At 34.2% G+C, this 22704-nt stretch overlaps 2 protein-coding genes across 6 annotated transcripts in view; both read right to left on the bottom strand.

Annotated features, from left to right (window-relative positions):
* Nucleotides 1-6553: 6553 nt before the first annotated feature.
* Nucleotides 6554-15572, bottom strand: LOC140744099 (hexosaminidase D). Of its 4 annotated transcripts, XR_012102525.1 has the most exons (12): nt 15433-15572; nt 15298-15352; nt 13798-13980; nt 13150-13347; nt 12542-12725; nt 11741-11895; nt 10773-10885; nt 9975-10075; nt 8897-9014; nt 8315-8401; nt 7736-7996; nt 6554-6841 (listed from the first exon to the last, which is right to left on the bottom strand). XR_012102525.1 is itself a non-coding variant. In XM_073075565.1 (11 exons), exons 1-11 carry the CDS (start codon nt 15438-15440, stop codon nt 7801-7803), a joined length of 1398 nt encoding a protein of 465 aa, XP_072931666.1. In that variant the 5' UTR covers nt 15441-15572; the 3' UTR covers nt 6554-7800. The 4 variants fall into 4 exon arrangements, 3 of the variants coding, with proteins under 3 accessions (XP_072931666.1, XP_072931669.1, XP_072931668.1); XM_073075565.1 differs by having other exon boundaries at nt 6554-7996; XM_073075568.1 differs by lacking the exon at nt 15298-15352 and having other exon boundaries at nt 6554-7996; nt 15433-15566.
* Nucleotides 15573-17741: 2169 nt separating this feature from the next.
* LOC140744094 (monocarboxylate transporter 9) overlaps nt 17742-22704 on the bottom strand; it is a 43891-nt gene continuing 38928 nt past the window's right edge. For both annotated transcript variants that reach the window (XM_073075557.1, XM_073075558.1), the window contains exons 3-6: nt 22185-22661; nt 21753-21974; nt 20007-20316; nt 17742-19087 (exon numbers count right to left, since the gene is read on the bottom strand). In XM_073075557.1, coding sequence (XP_072931658.1) covers nt 18897-19087; nt 20007-20316; nt 21753-21974; nt 22185-22661 — 1200 coding nt within the window. In that variant the 3' untranslated portion in view covers nt 17742-18896. The remainder of the gene's footprint in view (nt 19088-20006; nt 20317-21752; nt 21975-22184; nt 22662-22704) is intronic.

Raw genomic sequence — 22704 nt, 5'->3', positions numbered from 1 at the left:
TTATTACTAATAACGTTAATCTAAATTATACTCCAATGATTAATTCAAAGAATAATGTACCTACCTCAAAAAGTGCAAGCATAAAAAATCAGCACATACCTACCTACTTATGGAATGAAATATATTAGTAAGTACTTAGGTAATAATAGTTACTTCGGCATATTAAACTAAAGTAGAATAGAAATAATTCCAAATAATGAAAATCTAAATCTTGTTACCACTAAAGAATCTTAAATCGAAATACAAACATGTGTTTACAACGTATACAGTGTAATTTACATAATATTTAAATAACCGCTTATACTAAAAGGAATTGCTTGGTGCCTAGCGATATTTGTAATATAAAGTCTATCCAAACTTAAAATCGCCGAGTCTCACGCCAGCCGCAACCCGAAACAGAAATACGAATACTTAAGTAGGTACCAACATTCGTTTAACGCGGAGCTAAGTAAATACGCTTAGTTCGCGCCGAAACTAATAAACTCGGGGCGAACAGAACAAAAATAAAAAGCTCCCGGGTAATCCACTTTTCCAACTAGTAATTAACTCAGCTTAATCGCCGGACAGCCGATAAAAGTTTTTAATTGTCTTTTCGCACCCTCCCACCTCGCGACTCGTTAGCCTTGATCCTTTGAGGCCGATAATTGCTGATCCAACGCCGTTTGGACAACTCGCAAACTCACAGTTTGCGCAGTATCTTTTTTATCTGCCAGCCCATGAATAAGTTTAGTAAGGTCTTTTTAATTAATCTCCTTTTATCCCGTAATTAGATATATGTACCTACCATAGTATCATCATTAGGGGTAGACCAATTTTCTTACAGAGAGACCTAATAAGAGAAGCAGCCAAACATTAAATAATAACTGGCGAGAATAATTGTTTTTTACTATTAATGGGTATTCTTCGTAAGGGAAATGTATTTTTCGTCTAAATCCACAAAAGATGAATATTTCCAATTATGTAATTCATAAGTATTTAATTTAAATAAATCAAAATCTCAATTTACTAACAAATTGCAGCGGTTACCATACCAGCCTACACACAAAACGTTGAGGTTCTATCGCCACTTGAAAGATAGACATTTTACCTATCTAATTCCCCTTTTAGGATTTCTGTTCTAGGACTGAGTATTTCTACCTTATCTCAGTGTAAATCCATCTTTCCAAGGTACCTTTTTTATATAATATAGGAGTAGCAGACGAGCATGTAGTCCACCTGATGGTAAGTGGCTACTGCCGCCCATGGACATCTATAATCAACCCCAGATAAAATTAGACATTCCTACCTGAGGTCGGCCACAGATGCGCCGCTACCCCGAGGACTAAGCTGGAATGCCTCGGAAAAGTATGTCTCCCTTACCACACCCTTCAAAACGGAACACAGCAGCGCCTAACACTGCTGTTATTAGGCAAAAATAAAAATAAACCTACGGTACTTGTAAGTAATCGTTGTATGACCTCATAAGTATAACGTAAAAAGCGTCAAGCGTTTTACTCTTAACGACTACCTACATAGGCATATTATTCGAATTTAGTGTTCTAAACAACACGCCACAGAGTAGATTTAGCGCAGCATAAACCCCGAAGCAATTACTCAAGGCACTAAATCCTCAGTAATGCGGTGTAATAAAAATATTTTTGCAGAAAAACGCTGTCACGAAATGTCAACGTAAAGAATTCACAAACGAGGCACGGAAGTAGACAGATTAAAGCAAGGCAAAGTTACGATCTGAAAGGACTTTCGTCGCAGGAAATTAAGCGTAGGATCTGTCTAAAATATTACGCCTTCACAAATGTTGTTTTTTTTTTCGGAACAGCGTGTTACGTTCTTGCTTTCTTGATAATAACACAAAGAGTGTTTTTTTTCGACAAAATATACGTGCCTATTTCTTTCTGTTCTTTTACACGAATACGGGAGTTGAGAGGAAGTTTTTCGAGCCCGTATATGTATTAGGACTCATACTTTGACACGCACTGCAGCGCAAACGGGTTAACGGATTTTAACATAATACATATGAGGTGTCGTTGTCACTTTATTTGTGGGAATGTTATGGGCTAGTGTGCACACTATTTTTGCTTATCATATAAATTTTCTCACCATAGGGGCTGCTGGAAGAAATTCCAGGTTAGAATAAGTAGTCCTTTGTACTACATTTCTTTTTAATGTTATTTTTTGTTATGTTTCTGTGTACATAAATGTTTAAATAAATAAACTATATTTTAATATCTCTAGCTATTTAGATGTATAGTAGCTATTTATGGAATTTATTATAAGGTTATTATTACGATTAATTAGAAATTATTTAAAAAATGAGAGAGCTGAAAGAACTTAGCTGCTTTTACGTAGGCTTTTTTTCGAAAGTCTTAGATATAAGCCAAAAATGTATAATTCCTAATTGACTTACTAATTTCTTTCACTAATAACACACGAACTATCTAAAACAATTTCCTTTTTTGAATTTTTGTTACATGAGTGTAACAAAATGTAACAAAATGAAGTATGTATTTTAATTGTTATTATAACACAATATTATATTTCCAGCCCATACCAAGGGGCCTACCACCATCTTTTAAAAACCATCATAGTTCAGGAAAGTTTAATTTCACTATTGCATCAACATTATTTTGTTTCGTACCACGACCTCCTTAAAACAGTTTTGTTTTATTCCTGCCGAGTGCCAAGAGGAAACGAGACATCGAAAGTAGTGTCATCTCTTTCGCACCACGGTCTTGATTGTGTTTCGGCATATGCAGTTGAACAAACTTAAACTCTTATTCATTTTTCGCTTATCCATTGTCATATTTTGCTTAAAAATTTAAATTTCCTGCAAAAAAGAATGGATAATTTTGACCCACATCATACAAAACTCCTTATTGTAATATTATAAAAACAATCTTACTTTAACGAGGTCGTGGTACAAAATTTCAATGTATGCTTAAAATAATGTTGTTTTAAGAGATGGTAGTAACCCCCCAGGACGAAATAAATAAAAATACAGTTGAAGATCTAAAACGTTTATTAGGTTATAGTTCATACAAATGTACACATTACGTCATGTTCTACATTTTACGTCAGTCCTCACGCTCTTTGGAATACCATATCACCTGATGTCATCTCCAATCCCATGACAATATTACATCGGACAGAAACAATAATGAAATCTCCTTTATGTTTGTGTTGTCATTCATACTGTAGTTGTTGTTGTCATTGATGTTATTGTTACCGTTACTGTTGTCGTCGATTTTGTTAATGTCATTGTCGGCAGCGTTGTCGTTTTTATTTTCAATGTTGTTTAATAATCTTGTTGTCGTCAATGTTACTGTTGTCGTTGTCGTCGTCAATGGTTTTGTCGTCAATACTGTTTAATTCTTACCCTTTTTAAAGTCAGTTGTTCTAAATATAAACAGCATCCATAATGTATGTATGATCCACTACTGTGAGTCTATTAGGGATTTTCTAAATTTACTAACGTAACATTTAATTTTCCATTCTAGAATTCCATTACTATTTCAGTCCGAAAACATTAAACCTTAATTCTCATTTCTTAATTAAATAATACTTATATAAACACTACTCGCATGCCATTATTTGGTCACAAAAGCAGTTATTTAGCAGCCATTAGACATATCATTGGCAGTGTAAGGTATTACTTCGAATGCCTCGAGTCCCCATACTAACACACTTTCTAGCATAATATCTTCTGATATTCTTTGGGATAGCATCAGTCGATCTGCATCAAAGACTAACCTTCTTAACAATATATAAGATAGAATATTACGTACGTTTACAAGTATCCAAAGAGATTACAAGCTTACAAATTAGAATTATCACAATATACACTTGCTACATAATAAAATGATTACCAAAAAGAAAAAATCAACTTACTAGAATAATGAAACACTTCAAAAAAAATTTTATTTTTTTCTTGATATCAATAAAAAATAAAAAAAACACTCATATAAATGTAACAGAGAATTATAGGTAAAAAATAAAAAAAAAAGATTAAACATAAACTATTCTTCTCAACAAAACAATAAATATAAAGATATAAAAAAATGAACGATATTTATAACAGAGTAGTTAACAGAGCTTTATAGTAGAATATAACCAACATGTTTAACGTTATTCAACAACGAATAATAACTGGGTATGTTATTCACTACATAATAGATATGCTACTTAACTCGGTAGAAAGTATGACGTCATAACTTTAATAAACTCCTAATACCAAATGTACTTGTACAGGATTTTTTGACAAATTAACACATTTTACCCTACATATTTTTTTAAGTTGGGCAAAATGTGCCATAAAACATAACCTAACCTAAATACCTTCACAACCATCGGAACCAAAATCGATCTGAATAATCGATGGGACCATCGAATTTTTATTAAAAAAAGGTGGCAATATGAGACCGATTAATCGGTAAATCATTCTTTTGGACCTAAAGCATCGATGTTTTATCGATATTAAATAATCGATTTAGAATATCGATATTCGATTTTTCCTGCTGTCTTCGTTATTTTTATCTATCGATTGTCTAGAGAATCGACAAAATCGCCATTTTTACGCAATCCCACTCAATCCCGCTTGGTTTCTACATAAAATATTATTAGAAGTCTATTAGCGTTACTTCGTTTTTGACAACTATGTTATATTATAATTACGTTATATCCTCAATAAACAATGTAAAAGGATGTAGTTATAAAATAAATAACAGTAAGGTATCTAATAAATCCCTACGAAATATTATAACAAATATAGTCAAGAAAACACAGAGGTTAATAAATGCACTAAAATTGTTATAACTCTATCATATTGAACTATTCTATTTACTTATACAAGATATAATAATGTCATAATGATTAGATTAATGTGTAGTCCTTCTGTAAATGTGAATGTGCACCCTAATTCTATTCCATATCTTTGAGGGTAGATGAACAGAGAGTATACGATAGAGGTCGCTAGTTATAGTCCGCGTAAAACTGCTAGTCCGCTCTGAATATAAAAATGAATCGCGTCGCCATAATAAATTGCATGACTACACCTGGGGGCCTACTACCATCATTTAAAACAATAATAGTTTAATCATACATTGAAATTTCGTACCACGACCTCGTTATAGTAGGATTGTTTGTATAATATTATAATATGCAGTTTTGTATGATGTCGGTCGAAATTATTCATTCTTTTTTTTTTTGCAGGAAATTTATATTCAGTTAGTTTTACACAATCAATAAGCGAAAAATGAGTAAGGGTTTAAGTTTACATCGCTCGACAGGAATAAAACAAAACTGTTTTAAGGAGGTCGTGGTACGAAACAAAATAATGTTGATGCCATATTGAAATAAAACTATCCTGAACTATGATTGTTTTTAAAAAAGGGGGTAGGGCCCCAGCTCGCAACAATTTCAGAGCGGACTAGCAGTATGGCGCGGACCACACCCAATGTAAATATGTGAAAGCTATGCTAGTCTTGTTCCAACCAAATATGTTGAAATCACGAAATAACGTGACTAAACTATCTCCTCCTAAATCCTAAATATCTGTAGCCTCATAGAAATCTTCCTGAAATCCTCTACTCGGATATATCAATGCGAAGGTATGATCGTATGAAACAATCAATATTGATTTTTTTGAAACTTAATAAGTCACCAATCACTTGTCACTATCATCTGAGACTTAGTTCGACTCCGACCATAAAAATCGGGAACGATGGCTTTAAGTATCCTACAAAAAAGGATACTTGAGACCATCATTCCAGAAGTCAGCATTAATATTATAATTTTACTACCTACATTCCTTCAATACTGATCTGTTTCATATTTCAAGAAATATTTGATTGAAACAAGACGGTAGATTCCTAAACCGTAAAATTTAAATGCATAATGAAATGCTCCTTATACTATACATATTCGGTGTATTTTAGAGAGATAATTGTTTTATTATAAGAGATTACATGATAACGATAACAATTAAAAAACATTATAAACGAGATAAGGGCATTTTCACAGTCGCGATTCACATGTTTTTAGTCAATGTCTGTTTATGTGCCTGAAGTGTAAACGCAACGAGTCCGCTGCGTTACCGCGACGATACCACTGCGTTCAAAGAATATGTTGACTATGATAACGCCCTAAGCAATATCTAACTTACATTATGGTTATATTATTGAAACATCTTAATTTATCATAAAGATAGTGCTACAATTGACTATTATAGCGTATTTATAGTTAATTATAGCTTAGAATATCTATTTTTAATGAATAAGTAATAACCTAGCTAGTTATATATGAAAGTAAGAATTCCCGTCGCGAATATTTTGCCAATGTCATATTTAGGCCCCTTTGTATGAGAATTATGCAAGTTGTTCTTACATTTACAGACAAAGGAAACAAATAGAAAACTCTGTAGGTATATAATGTATAAGTGTAACGTATATGTGTAATATATCGATTACATCATAATTATATGGTACTTAAAACAACAACAGGTAACCATGGCAGTGATTCAAAATGTTTCAGAATTATGAATGATTGCTTGATTTGATCAGAGTAAACATTTTTTTACAATGAGGACCTTAATTATGTGACAGACCCTATATTCTTTATTCCACAGGCCCTATAATATTGGCGTAACAGTAACAGGGCTTAACCACATGAGGGGGAGGACCTAATACATTCATGTTGCAGATATTTACGTGACAAGACCTATTTAGGAGAGGGCCTACTTCATATTTCTGGTAAGTCATTTATTAATGCGACAGGACCTATTAAAGACAGGATCTATTTTATTTCTATGACAGGACGCAACAAATAATATTTATTAATGCGACAGGACCTATTAAAGATGGTCTATTTTATTGCTGTGACAGGACCCATTTCTTAGATCAACGAAATATATTTACGCAACGGAAGGAGTTCAGTTGCACCCTATCTCCTGGCTCTTGACGCGTTGCATTGTGCGTTGCAGTCGAGTGAGGTCCTCGTACATCGGTGTTAGGAATGTATGGAGCCACTAAGTAGCACTACCATATCTCAACATGTAGGCGCGAAGTTAAGTAGCAACTGGACTTAACCAGTTTGCTTGACAGGACCTAATCGTTTGACTGGGAAGGGCTATTTCTTCATATGGCAAACTGATTACATTTAATTAAAAGGACCTATTTAAGAAAAAGGCATTTAATTTTATGTCCATTATAAATCATTTAATTAAGCGACCGGGCCTATTTTACGACAGACTATATAACTTTTTAACAGGACCCACTTATAAGCGAAACAAATAATATTTTATTTCTATGACAGGACCCATTTCTTAGATCAACGAGATATAGTTACGCAACGGAGGGTGTCCAGTTGCACCGTATCTCCTAGCTCTTGACGCGTTGCACTGTGCGTTGTAGTTGAGTGAGGCCCTCGTACAGCGGCGTTAGGAATAAACGTAGTCACACCGTAGCACTACCATGTCTCAACATGTAGGCGCGAAGTTTAGTAGCAAGTGGACTTAAACAATTTGCGTGACAGGACCTAATCGTTTGACTGGGAAGGGTTATTTGATTTATATGGCAAACTTATTACATTTAATTGAAAGGACCTATTTGAAAAAAGGGCTCATTTTATGTTCCTGACAAATAATTTATTAATGCGACCGGGCCTATTTTAAATCAGAATATATAACTTTTTAACAGGACCCACTTATAAGCGCAACAAATAATATTTATTAATGCAACAGGACCTATTAATGACAGGGTCTATTTTATTGCTATGACAGGACCCATTTCTTAGATCAACGAGATATATTTACGCAACGGAGGGTGTCCAGTTGCACCGTATCTCCTGGCTCTTGACGCGTTGCACTGTGCGTTGCAGTTGAGTGAGGCCCTCGTACAGCGGCGTTAGGAATGTACGGAGCCACTCCGTAGCGCTACGATGGCCGAACATTGTGTTCAACTCGCTGGTCACCGCTGTTTCTACTGTCTTCAACTCCTTGGATAGCCTATGGAAATAATGTTGAATTTGTATACTTAGAAAACAGTTATTCAAGTACATTTTTATATTAAATTAAGCAAGTCTATTTTAATCTTGCATGATTATTAAATAAAGTACACGTGCCTCGGTGAGGATCCATTCAAAAATGCATTCATGTATTCATTAATAATTTCAAACATAGAGTATGTTTACTGTACAATTTTATTATATTTATTTTGTGAAATTATTAAATTAAGTAAATTAAATGTGTTGTATAAGTGTTAACCCTTATCACACCCTTAAAACCAAATTCTATTAATACTTGTAAGATATATAATATACTTACAGGTTGGATGAGTTGCCAATGCTTTCCACTTGAAACATGTTTAAGAAGCCGCTTTCCAACTGCCAATCATTCATCCATGTTGTTATCCTGTAAACAATTAAAATATTATAAATAACTTTATTACAATTACTTTAAAAATTAAAACAACACTGAGCATTTTATGCACCTCATAGTAAGTGAATACAGCAGTCCATACAAAAGTAGCTGAGGATATTTTTTTGTTCTAGGCCTGTTGGACGAAATGTGCTATAAAATAGGCGACAATGGCGTGCTTACTGACTACGCAAACTTATCTGATCAATACACCAAAGTGAAATTTTGCGTGATAATTATGCACAAATCGCGCTGAAAATCCCATAAGCATTAAAAGGTCTTTTTTATAATTAATAGACGTTCAAACAGTCGCATTTCCAAGTAACCTCGTATTTATTATGTCTTATAGAAAAATACTATTGCTCAGGTTATTATCACATGAACATTTTACTCTTCCCAACATCCATTTATTACAACAATTTAGTACTAAACCCGAAGTTATTATATTAACATAATTTTCATGTGTGTAATTGATATAAATGTACGTACAAGTCACCGTACGCCAGGCGGTAGTAGCGCTCGCGGATGGAGGCGAGCGCCGTGGCGTACGTGTGCACGTTGACGCCGGGCCACTGCTCCTCGCGCAGCGACTTCTCGCGGCACAGCTCTGGAAGACACATCTGATTTATAGTGTGCTTTATGGTGTGTTAAGGGAGACAGACTTTTCCGAGGCGTACCAGCTTAGTCCTCAGGGGTAGCGGCGGATCTGTGGCCGACCTCAGGTAGGAATATCTAATCCTATCTGGGGTTGATTACAGATGTCCATGGGCGGCAGTAGCCACTTACCATCAGGTGGGCTGTATGCTCGTCTGCTACATCTATATTATAAAAACAAAGTCTGCCTGACTGGGTACCTAACTGACTGTATGATAAACATAATGACTGACTGATTAATTGATAAACATAATGACTGAATGAATGACAGCCAGCTGAGTAACTCACAAATGACTGATTGTCTAACTGACTGAGTTACAGATTGAATTAATGATTAACGGCGCACAGCTGAAATTGTTGAGTTTCATAGCATGTTTTTTTTTCTCAGAACTGTCATATAAAATGTTCTTTCATTAGTAATTAGAGCTCTAAGTTGAAGAAAATTTATCCGTTGCAGGTATAAAATAATAAGAGATCTATCATCATATCCGCCCAGCCTATTAAAAGAAATATAAAATATTAATAACTGCCGTCGTGATTTAGATATTTGATTTCTGCCTTTATGTGCGACCATCTATATTATACGAAATACACTGAATGTACTATAAGAGTATGTTGTATAAAATGTTAAACCTTATTAGATATTTTGAAAATTCATAGGAAAAGTTAAGCAACTAGTGGCTACATATACGATTCCATTATTTGTTGGGTATGTTAAGCCCACCGTATAAGTTGTTATCATTAAATATCAGTTATTAAACGTTGTCAGAGTCCTGGCCTATGGGTGGTTTGAAAACATGCAACATAGACTCGCCACCAACCACCAACCCATGTTCGACCACCTATGTTCCAAGCTTCTCTAAGTCAAAGGAACCTGCCCAGCTGTAGGACATATAAAGTTACAGTCCCATACCTTCAAAGGACTCCACGGGGCCCGCCAAGCTCTTTAAACAGTTCGCCAGGGAGTTTAACGACGTGGGCAGCAGTTCGCAAAGCGTCGCGAAGTGGTCGTATCTACGGACAAACAAACATACATTTATTACTTCGCATATCGCATTTTTATATATCCGTCGTAAATATATAGACAAGATGTAAACAATTAATAATGTAAGGACTAAGTCAGAATGCCAAATGTTTCCTAGATGAGACTTATAAATATAAAAAAACCTTGTAACTAAAAGTACCAATGCAGGATACCAAGATTGTGTAGTAAGGAATGACAAAACTGGACAATCTTATAGAAGAAATGTCGTTCACTTAAAGTAGGTAGAAGGGGATGGTAAGCTATAGTACCAGAAAAGGAAGACGAAGTAGTTGAAGGAAGTTCAGATAAATAATTAAATGTGTGTAGTATCTATTATTAATTAAATTAATAAAAAATGTATTAAGGAAGGGATGTAGTGTATGCGTTTGGTCATACCCTTATCATAAGTAAATTATAAGTGCAAGCATAGCTCTTTATATACTGTGTAAGGGAGTAAGTTTAAGGGTTTCTGTTTATAAGTGTAAGGGTTTAAGGCACTTCTCATTCTGGAATAGCTCTACACTGCACAATCGTAAAGCACAATCAAATGTTCTAGTATATTTGCCCAGCAATGGGGTATCATTTGCAGCCAATTCGCATAATATCCAATTAGCTAGTAAAATTACATAAAATGTGTACTGTTTAGTAGTACACCTTAATTTAGTTGAACATCATTTTGGTACCCACCTGGACCAGCCAGTGAGAATGATCCCAACGAAGTTGATGTCGGAAGACACCTTGCCCATCTCGGCGATCCACGCCTCGTGGTTGCTGACGTAACGCTTTACCGGTGCCACCAACTGCAAAATCAAGAAATACTTACATAACTTATTTGATAATTGAAGATGTTGTACATTTTTGTTTGTCAATTTAAACTTATACTTTCTCCCATATTGATATGTAAATAACAATTTAATGATCAGAAAGGTCCTATATGATTCGAAGAAAAGAGCCTATGGCTGTTTGTCCACTGCACCGTCACCGAGCCGATACCCAGAACAAGATTATTTCGGGCCAATTTTAATTATGTCGTGACGGCGATAGTTTGTCCACTGCGACCAATATTGGCGGTTTATTTTGTTCCAGCCGTCACTCGTGTGACGGCTGTGTATGGACAAGTTCCAATGTGTTTAACATTGCCGGCACATCGGCACGTCAAAAACTCGGTACCGATCTAGCGGTCACGGCGTACACACATACTCGGAATATCGGCGGCCGGGATGACGGTGCTCGGGTAACGCACGTTCGGTGGACAAGCTGCTATAGTAAATATATGTACGCTACTTCGGCGCCGTCATTAATTATCGGTATCGGCTCGGTATCGGTGGTTGGTGGACAAGCAGCGTATATGCGTAAACACCCATTTTAGCGTGAAGTAATTTTGTATTTCTGTGGTTTTCTCTGTTATATCTCTTCGGGCTTGGGTATATATCTTCAACCATCAAGTAGCAACGCAACTGTGATCACCTTCAAGTATAACCTCGGTATGAAGGTAATTACCATGACCACTTACCATTGGGTGGACTTCAAACTCGTTCAACACCTCTCATCTTAAAAATAATCTTATATAACATAGACAAGCATTAAGAAAGGCTTTTTGAAAGAATCCTCCAATAGAACGAAATATATGGTGTAAGCTTGTAGAGACTACCAACCGCACAACTCCCATTAGCCCCCTTATACGAAGACCCAGCCCACACTGTAGGGAAGAATCTTTTGTACATCTCCCACATGCCATTTCCAAAGGCGAAGTTTTCTTTCTCCTCATAATTCCACACCACCGGCTGCACGTACTGTTTCAGGTTGAATGCTGAAATAGAAGTAACATGGATTTATGACATTGTAAGTCAACACTAATATTATAAAGAGGAAAAATTTGTTTGTTTGTTTGATTGTAATGAATAGGCTCAAAAACTACTGGACCGATTTGAAAAATTATTTCACCATTCGAAAGCTACATTATCTACGAGTAACATAGGCTATATTTTATATGAAATATATTTGATAAATAGATTTTAAGGCGGTACAAAGTTTGCCGGGTATGCTAGTAAAAAATAAATGGACAATTATCTTTAAGGGAAGTCATAAATGAGGCACTTTTGCGCAGATAAATTTGCTGACTGACTAGTTTTCAGGAAAATTAATAGCTAGATGCCAACTTCTACACCCATATATGAGGTTTTATAGGCCAATTTTTTGGCCTCTGGATCAAATTTTTTATGCACTATTATGCCCACAATCATCATTGGATGCCTGCATCCTGCCTAAGCCCTGATTTTCAGTGAATGTTTTTTTTTTTTTTTATTTTTACATCATTTCATTTTACCAGAAGCAACGAAGATTCAAATGAGTTTGACACTGGGAAATCATTGTGATCAAGAAATATTGAAAACCTGAATTACATTTAAAATTGATATATAGCATAACATATATGTATCTATAACATAATCACAAACCTTCTAAAACATCAGGTGTCATGGGACGCAGCATATCGTCCCACATCAGAACGGTTACGTCCGGACGTTGTTGCTTGATAAACATGGCCAGGTCCCGTATGTGTTCGAGGTACAAACGCCAGACGTCTTGAGGACTTACGCACACCTTATTCTTGCAGTCATCACAGACGCCCATGTGCCATACCTGTCAATCAACAAACAACATATTTAGAAGTAGGTAAAATAGTTTACTATCTATTACAAATTGATCAAACTTTTATTTTCATTGATAAGAAAGACTTTCTATAAAAAGAATGGAGATGGGAATAGACGAAGAACCTAGATTAAGTCACTTAGTTGTGACCTATAATATCTACAGGAGGAAAGACATACTTTCAAAACATGTAGTCATTGAGATTATATAGGTACAGAATTTAAACAATTAAACTTTAAAAAACTACTTGATACTTTCTAAGACTACAATAAATTTACAGATACTATAAAACCTACATAATAATATGTATTATGTAGGGTATTATTTTCATAAAATAAAAATGTTTGCGTATGAAGAACAATAAGGACTGGGGAAGAACGACAGCCTTCTCACAAAGTTCATAAGTTAACCTTACTTCATCAGCTCCAATATGAAAGTAGGAAGCCTCGGGCTGTACCGAGAGCACTTGCAGCAGCATTTCCTTCACCAGCTGTCTTGCCTCTGGGTTCATGGGGCATATGACGGCCGGGGAACGGTGGTACTCCCGCAGATGTTCATGGCAAGGATGTTTCAGCACAAACTCCATATGACCAATGGTTTGGACCAGTTGGATCTGAAAATGTGAGATTCTTAGCATTGCTTTGTGAATTTTGGGTGTAGCCTTACAGAGTCACAATAGAAACATTTACAACGTAACATTTCTTCAGCTTAGGAATAGATTTTACTTCGGACAGGATCATGACTTAAATGAATTAAATTTGAATGATATATAAAAATTAAATGTCAATCTGGCATTTTGTACATACACACATATATAAACATAAAAGTAGTCTATAGAAAAATGTATAAATTTCATTTCATGACATACAGACAGACATACAGAAGTGTATTTAATAAGGCATGTTATGTGCTGGTATGTGCAGACTGCCCTCAACTCTTCAAGATATGGCGCCACTCCCCTAGCAAGATCACCAAGCCAAGTAAGAGATCTCCCTTTGCCAAACTTACATAGCTTCATCCTAATTATATAAATATTTATACAAAGCCATAAAAATGAACTAACCACCTCCAACCCCAACGCCTTACAGATATCAAATATCCGCTGCACTTCAGCCAAGCTGTACAAGCCATCGCCACCAGTGTTGTTCATGCTGCCAAGATGAGCCAGGTTTGCGGAATAAGGGAAGGTATCCTCCCATTCCAAGAGTATTCCGGTCGCACCCCATGCCTTTATGCTGTGGAGTACCTGCAACATTGTAGGTAGATTTCCTTAGAAATACTACCTATTCAGGTATCGTTGAATTTTACTACCACTACACAGTTTATAAAATATTCATTTTGGATTTGAATATTTTATGAACTTGAAGGTATCAGGTTTCAGTTATATACTTACTCAGTAATGGTATAACGTGTAAATTATGAGGTAAAACTTTTTTTTATGATTACAGAAGCAGCAAACAGCACACCTGATGGTAAGTGGCAATTGCTGTAAAAATTGCATATAAACTTGAAACATTATAATGGAAGCTGTCTTTCTAGGTGAACAATACTAATTGGGTAAAAAAGTAGCATTTGCAAAATATGCATAGTCAGTTCCAACCTGCTAGTCCGCTCCTAATATAGAAACGAGTCGCATCGCACTATCAAATTGCAGATATTAGCAGGACGAAGACAGAGTGGGACCCTCCCGGCAACTGTCCACTGCCCGCTCACCCCCATGGATACATAGCTGTGTTAGTGTGCCCTCACGTTACGAAGTAAATCCTAACCAAACCTGCATGCAACAACTTCAGAGCGGACTAGAAGTTTGGCACGTACTATACCATAATATAACATAGCCAATGTTATACTACATTTTCATATGATTATCATACAGTGTGATTCAGTTAATTGCTTAATTATTGCAACAGAATTCTTCAATACAGATTTTGATTCTGGTTCTGAATGTTTGTGTACTAGTGGTTTTTAAGATTTGAGAAGCCAACAAGCATACAGTTCACCTGATGGTAATTGATTACTGCCACCCATTGACATATAGAACAAAAGTTCTACCTAAAGCCAATCACAGATCACAGCTACTTTCAGGAGGCTGTAGGATGTGTATGCTGACCTGAGTTAGACCTTAGATTCATGTTAGTTAGATGGTGGTGGTGCCTCTATCCTATACCTGTTTTTTTAAGTGAGTAGATTCAACTTAATTCTTAGGGGTAAAACAATATTTTTTGTAATCAAATTCAAGATTTCCTTTCTTACATGGATGTGGGAAGTTTGATTAACAGTCATACCATTTAAGTCATCAAATTAACAGATGAAATTACTTTGTCACAAGTTTTATTGTTAACATTAATCAAAAGAATATTTCATATTTTTAAACTAGCCATGTATCATACAAAAGATCTTTTGTATGAAACTTAAAAAAAGTGATGGTGATTCTTTTTCTTAATGCATATCTGACCGAAAAAGTAATCCAAAGCTCTCGATATATTAGTCCGGCAGTAGGTCAAACGTATTACCAATAGTTCAATAAATATTGCTAGGTACAAGTCATCACAAAACTAAGTACCTGTTCGAAGTAGTGTAGTTTTGGAGGGGCGCCCTTTAAATCGAAATGCACTATTCTGAAAAAATCAATAACTTCACTCATACTCGGTTACGAGAAATAAAAACACTAATTTACACTTTCTCACCGCAAACTTACCTATGCATGGTGTTAGAATACACTCACGCACTTAATTTTATTTATTACAATTGAATACCGGCCGTTTAATTGCAGAAATGGTTTTACAAAGTACCACTGACTGAACTAAACCGAACAATCTGACTGATAATGATGTAAATGATAATGGAATGATAAGCAATACCATAGATAAAACATTTTATTAAACCTATTATGTTGGTGCGTTCAATGTGTTCGCTCTAGTTATTACAGCTATTCTCACTAATCCTGAAACGCGAAGCGCGGTCTCCATTAAAACGGAATAACTTGAAGGATTTAGACAATATTATAACAAAATTATTTATTTAATTAAGTAAAGTTAATATCCATAAAAAAGTGAACTTGACAAAAAAACGTGAACTTAAAACTTATATTTTAAATGAGAAAATCACATGATTTAACATGAATGTAATACGCAAAAATATTCTCTAATTTGTTAACGTTACCTAATAATATTGATAGTTAATTTATACGAATTATTTGCTCAATTATTTAAATTTGTAGACACTGAACGCGTTTTATCCAAACCACAGAGTGTATATCAAACATGTTACAGACTACGTAATAACAAATAGCGTTATAAACACAAACCTGTCTTTTGTACCCAATAGGTCTGTAGACTCTGTAGTCTTAAATATGTTATTCTAGATATTTTTTGATTATATGTGCAATATATTATAACACGCCTTGGCTTTTGCCTATTCTTACCGAGCGACGTTTGATGTCTAAATAAAATAAATATAAATTAATGAAGTTGTGGTTCGTAGCCCTACAAATTAATTTCCTCTGGTTCGATCTGTAGAAGAATAACAAGCTTCTTCCAAGGCTGTTAAGTTGCGATAATCATGAACTTTTTGTAATCAACGCAAAAAGATTATTTATTTTTCTGTCAAAAATCGCTATTGCTAGCTAAATAAAGCAAAATAAAGCTAGCTAAATTGCTAGCTAGCTTGACCAATTGTTGTTTTATGAACATTACTATTTACTGCAGTTTTATTAACTACTTGTCACCAAAAATATCTGGAGGCACGGCAGTGCCTCCGCAAGTCGAACAAAAAAAATATTAATTCTTTTGGAAGTCAATGCACTTCGCCCTGTCTTCACTTCAATTCACATCTGGCCACTTTTTCCTTACATCTACCCTCCATAATCATATGTTCTATATGTATTATTAGATAAATGGGTACCTACTTAATTAAAATAAAACATCTTTCGGAATAGCAAACTTTAATATAATATTTTAAAAATAAAGTACATGATGCAATTAAAGAACTAGATAAGTAGATTCAACCACCTTAACGTCTAAAATACTTTAGAATTGTATAAAAATTGTTTCACGCAATCATCAATGTTCACAACGGCAAGATAACAATGTCACTTTACAATCTCAAAATATTACACGTCTCGTATATAAATGGATACAATGCAATTCTCAACATCTACGCCATAGATTAGTAAAGATTTCTCACTCCTAACAAGAAAATGTAACCAGTTTTGACAATTGAAAGTTTGAAAGTCAAATTGAAAATTTGACAAAGTGATGACAGTGACAAATTGTCACTGTCATCTATTTTCATGTTTGAAAAATATAAAAAAAAATAGTATTTATATCATTTACGAATGAAAGGATATTTCTCCGCACTTCTTCTTCAATTTGTGTTTTTTCACCACTTAACTACTCATGTCGGCATTGTTCCGCGTAAATTACACCATGACAGCCGTTAAATGGATGACAGAATTGTCAGCCGCTCAAGCCTCTTAATGGCTTCCTTCAATTACAAGGCGGTGAGATATCTATACTTATCTATGACTTACGCTATAAATATAAACACATTAAAGTTATATATAGTCTGATTCATAATTAGGTGTCCAAAATGTAAACAAACAAATGTCACTGTCAAAATGAACAAGAAACAAATTTAACAAACTCAACAAAAAACTAAAACTTTACAATTATTCACAATTTAACAAACGCGCTATGAAAACGATAATACATTCGAGTTTGATTACAATTACGAAAATGAATAACATCAGCTACGAAACTTAAAAATGAATGCACAAGAAATGTCTTGGGTTCCGATTGCCTTTATCACATTTTAATTTTCTACCATAAACCTTGTTTTTTATTATTATTACTGTATGGATCTTAATTTATTTAGATTATTATTTTATTATTGTTGTATTAATTTAATATTGTCAAAAATAAGAAACTACCATTTGAAACATATTTTCTTGATAGGACAACACCTTTGTTTACATTTTGGACACCTAATTGTGAATCAGACTATAGGGTATTATTAACTGTATACTTGATAGTTTACAATCGAATTTATGTTAGCAAAAATATTTTGTATATCTAGATTACATGTGGCGAGAAATCTTCACCCTAAAATAATTCATTTTAATGTTCGTCCTAAACAGAGTTCACGAAATAAATATATCTGCAGTGAGTATCTAAATATTTTGAACATTACAACCTAAAACATGCCTAAAACCAACACCAACTAAATCTTCTCCTAAATTTTCTTGATATAACACAAATATAAAATATATAGCTACTCAAATACACAGGTACTCTAATGTGTTACAAAATCACAAAATAATTGTTTGCAAATAATAATGTTAAACCCGCCTAATACTTATAACTGGAACTTCTCAACAGTTATACCTATATTCCACGCTAAATTTTACGCTAATCTTTTTTACTTGTGACTTCAGATGCAATTCCTATATAGCATAATATATTTTATTTATTAAGATAATAGAATAGATTTTAAGTCACTTTCAAACATTACAATACACTACACAAATGAATGTCAAAACGTCTTAATGGGAATCTCCCAAATCCTAATAACTAATTATAAATATTTTCCATCTTGTACTAAAACTCACACTTTTAATCTTACAATGGAAAATACTGTTTGCTCACCACCACATTTATATTTAACGTGAGATTTGCTCAATCTACACAACAAAACATTAATATGTTACGCCTACCAACATTAGTGTTGCTAGGCAAGTTAATTATTAAGGTAAAATAAGAAAAATATACCTACTAATCTTATCGCTATAAAACACACAATACAGCTCTTAATTATAATTTAACCTTCAATAAAATATGCATGCCTTTAGACAAAGCAGCACCTATTTGTTATGCAGTAACTAAATTATATAGTAATAGCAATAATATATTACATTGCTCATTGTCAGATTGTCGCAAGATTACCTGATATAAATTTAATTCGGGTAGATTACAAAAATAGTAATATAAATTATAGGCAAGTTATATAATTCACATGCATTAACTTAACCACATTTATTAATAATCCAATAATCTAAAAATTCTCAGTAAATCACCTTTCCAATCAATCGTACTATAGAATTCTACAAAAATAGTCAATTATTCAAAATCGACCGCCTACTTCAATCGGAAATTGCCAATATTTTTAATGGGCAATAATAATTTTAACGCCCGGTTCTGGCTCAACAGCGACATCTTTGGCCAGCGGCGCGTTGCCTACTATACGGAAGTTCTTCGTGTAAGGTATGACGGCTACTAGTACGCCGGAGACAACCACCCAGATACCAGCGACATAAAACGCTGCGTCCCAGAAACCAGTCTTGTCTTTGAGAGCACCTGGAAATTTAACAAATAACCTTAGGTCAAAACAAGAGAAAGTTTATGTAACAAGTATAAAATGTAACAGTTTATTTTATTTTGTGATTATTACAATTTATATGTTTGTAATTTCTTTGAATGGCCAATGGGTTGTTCTATAAAAATAATTGTAATAGGTACATCGTTAATAGCACAAAGTTTGTAGGTGACGTGGACACACAAATGCAAATACTCTAGCTCCCTGACTTAAAACAGTAATCTTAGTATTAAAATGTTAATACCACATAATATAATAAAATGAAATTTTATTGCTATTCGAAATACCTATAAATGTAATAGACGTCTATTTTACAATATTAGGTAACTAAGGCGAACAATAAATGTTTCTAATTATACAGGATAAATTATCGAAAACATTTGCGAAACGGTAATTCTGGTTGTAAAACAAAACAGACGTGTTAGTTTACGCGAATTAACGATTTTACGATTTATTTAACGAGACACGTTAACATTTATTACGACTGCAATACAATGTTAAAGACTTAAATAACAAACTATTCTAAAGTCACGCCTGGTAGATGTTTATTTTACATGTAACAAAAGGAATGAAATATCCAGTTCGTCTGATAATTATGCAGCCTGGTCGCCATTGACATATTAAATCCATAAAAACTAATGCATGGGTACCCGTGAGGCCACGAATAAGTAATTTTTCCCTTACCACATACTTCAAACCAGGACAGACAGGTAACTCCTATTATTAAAATTTATGTGGCATTGACGCCTCCGGTGTGGAACCATGAAGGATTTTAACTCCTCTATTTGCATACAGAGACCATAATTACAAATGTTTTTTATACTGATGTAGCAAACAGGCGTACAGACTACCTGATAACCATATATGTTCAACCTTTAAAACAACGTGATAACAACTTACCAGCCATCGGCGGTCCAACCAGATGTCCAATGCCTTGACTGAGGAGCACCAATCCATACGCCATCGTGAACCGTTCCAACGCGATCAGCTCCACTAAGATGCTGGGAGTATAGGAATAGGAACTCGAAAACATCAGTCCGAACAATAAGGCATTTAGTGCTAGCACGTAGAAACTATATGTCTCCTTCGCATCCATTATGCGGATCAGTACTGGGAATAGAACGATCGTAACTCCGCATGCCACGAGGCATAAAGCGTACGTCTTCGTTATGTTCACCCAGGGAAGATCACCCATCCAGCCGAGACCCACCTGAAATATTACATTAAGATTCCTAAATATCGTATTCAGTTATTATCTTAATTATAACACTACATAAAGTGAAAAGTAAAATAGTCTAATAATGCTATACTTTTTTCAGTATGTGGTTTTTGGTGGAGTGTTTAGTCGTGTCTTATTGAATTCTATTTTATTTAAAATATAACAGTTGATTTTATTGCAAAGTGAATCTGAAGTAAATATAAGTATTTACTAAAAAATCTTACGTTAGTATTTACGAAATACTTAGTAAAAAATCGAATTACATATTTCACAACAGATTAATATCAAAATCAGATACCAGATGAGTCAATATTTAACTTTACTGAATTTCAGTTGAAAATTGAAACACTAATTTTCTTGGAAAAATATAAGTGACTCAAAATTAGACGAGAGTTTGTCAAAGGATTAACGTTAAACAGTTTTGTATGAAATCATGAGATATTTGTTTTGTGAAATGACATAAGAAGCAACCTTGACATCAGAATCTGTTAGAGCATACAAAACGTGAATAAACAGAACAATATAATTGTACAAATACAACGGCCGTAAAGATTAGATAGCTTTCACAATCTAGACGAAGTCATTACAGTGCAGGGAACGTGTATCTAAATACAATTATTCAATCTTATACTGTCTAATGCAGTCTTTCCCAAAGTTGGCCTGCACGAGGGTCATAAAAAATAAAATTGGAGTGTTGAAGCAGTTAAACAGGCGATGGTTAATGTAATTTTCGAATCAAAACCTATAACTGAAATACCTAACGTAAATTACATGGATGATTTGTTCCTAACCTTGTTCCGTTTGTCGCCTATTTAAAATTGCAAAGGTTAAGTGTTCGCTAGGCAAAATAAGTTTGAGAATCACTGATGTAATGTTTAATGGAAATCATGACTAACGTTATCCTAGGCTTTCTGGTTTCAATCAAGAATACGATAAATAAATATTTCTCCTGTTAACTTAATTTTACAAACCAATACTGATAAAAAAGACATAGTGAACTTAAACAAATACTAAAAATACTCATTACTGAAAGCAAGAAACCTCTTACAAGGTTACGAGCATAATGTAAATGGCAGACTTATTATATATGTAACGGTATTTTCAAGTATAGAAAAGTGGCTATCAATATATTTATACTTCTTATCAATGAAATGTCCTTTAATTTAATTATATCTTGTTTTTGTTTAAACATATTTTGTTTTTTAATTATATCTTGTTTTTGTTTACCAATAAATAATTATTTTAAAATAGTTTTATTTACCTGCGCTTGTAAATTTTAATCACTTAAGCAACTTTTCCTTGATTAACAATTTTATCTTCATAATATTACCATCAACACTGTTACAGTATACATTTATAAAACGTGTTATATAAAAAGATAAATGTGATATAATACTATGATTGATAGAAAAATAAACAATACTTACAATACCAATAATAGTAGCAACACCGAAGATACTCAACATGGCCGATCCTTGAGTTTCAGTATATCCACTCTCCTCCATAAACGGCGCGATATAGAAGTAAGGCACAATGAACCAAATGAACAACACCAAGGTGGAGAGGTTCATCATCAGGAAGTGGAACTCGGTGAACATGTTGAAGTCGAAGGTTTTGTTGATCATGTCCAGGAAACGTCGGCCCCAAGTCTATAACATTATGATGGAAAAGTTAGGAGGAATCTTTTTCCATTGTATTTTACAATAGGCTTTAGCTATAAGAATTGTGTAGTAGGTAATATATATTATTTGGAAATTTACAAAATGGGTATCGACAATCATGGTATAATTACTGTTATTGATTATTACTTAATGTTTTTCGATTCTCATTGATTTGCTTCAAAATGTTGATTTACGTACCTTTTCGTCTTCTTCTTCCATAGACCACATTGAGTTCCGATAAATATCAGGGCAAGACGAAGCTCGCAGCTTATACTTGGCAATGTTCATCATGGCACCTCGATGCATAATGGAGTTACGATGAACTCGAATATCCCTGAGATAATGATGGTCAGTAAAATGTCTGGTAAACCAATCTGGACGTTCATGTCTAGGAGTTATCATAGCAGTCTTATTTTCAGGAATAGGTTGCAACAGTTGTTCCCGTACCTTTTCCAATTTTGAATCAAACTCTTTCTTCTTTTCTTTTTCTTTCTTATTGAGCTTTAATTTCATCGACATCGTAATTGATTTCTTTCTGGACACCTCCTGCGGTGGTTCCACTGGCAGTTTAGTTTCAGAGTTGCTTCTAAGAGCCAACAGTGAGGGATAGTTTGATAAAATAATGTTGTAGAGACGCTTATTTACCATAAGCTGATCCAAAACTTCTGCTGGCACCTTAAATGAACATAACACATATTAGTAATCGATAATATTTATA

Source organism: Epargyreus clarus, unplaced genomic scaffold, assembly GCF_041222505.1.
Source record: "Epargyreus clarus isolate Ecla_fem2 unplaced genomic scaffold, WU_Ecla_fem_2.2 ptg000008l, whole genome shotgun sequence".
Taxonomy (NCBI): domain Eukaryota; kingdom Metazoa; phylum Arthropoda; class Insecta; order Lepidoptera; family Hesperiidae; genus Epargyreus; species Epargyreus clarus.
The sequence above is the reverse complement of the archived record's forward strand: the minus strand, read 5'-3'. Positions and strand labels throughout refer to the sequence as shown.

What these genes read in the sequence shown, in the direction of transcription:
- LOC140744099 (XM_073075565.1), bottom strand. An exon ending in GACACCTGATGTTTTAGAAG is followed by an intron (nt 11,896 to 12,541) that starts GTTTGTGATTAT and finishes CTTCTATTTCAG; the next exon opens with CATTCAACCTGAAACAGTAC. An exon ending in ATTGGCAACTCATCCAACCT is followed by an intron (nt 7,997 to 8,314) that starts GTAAGTATATTA and finishes TTATTTCCATAG; the next exon opens with GCTATCCAAGGAGTTGAAGA.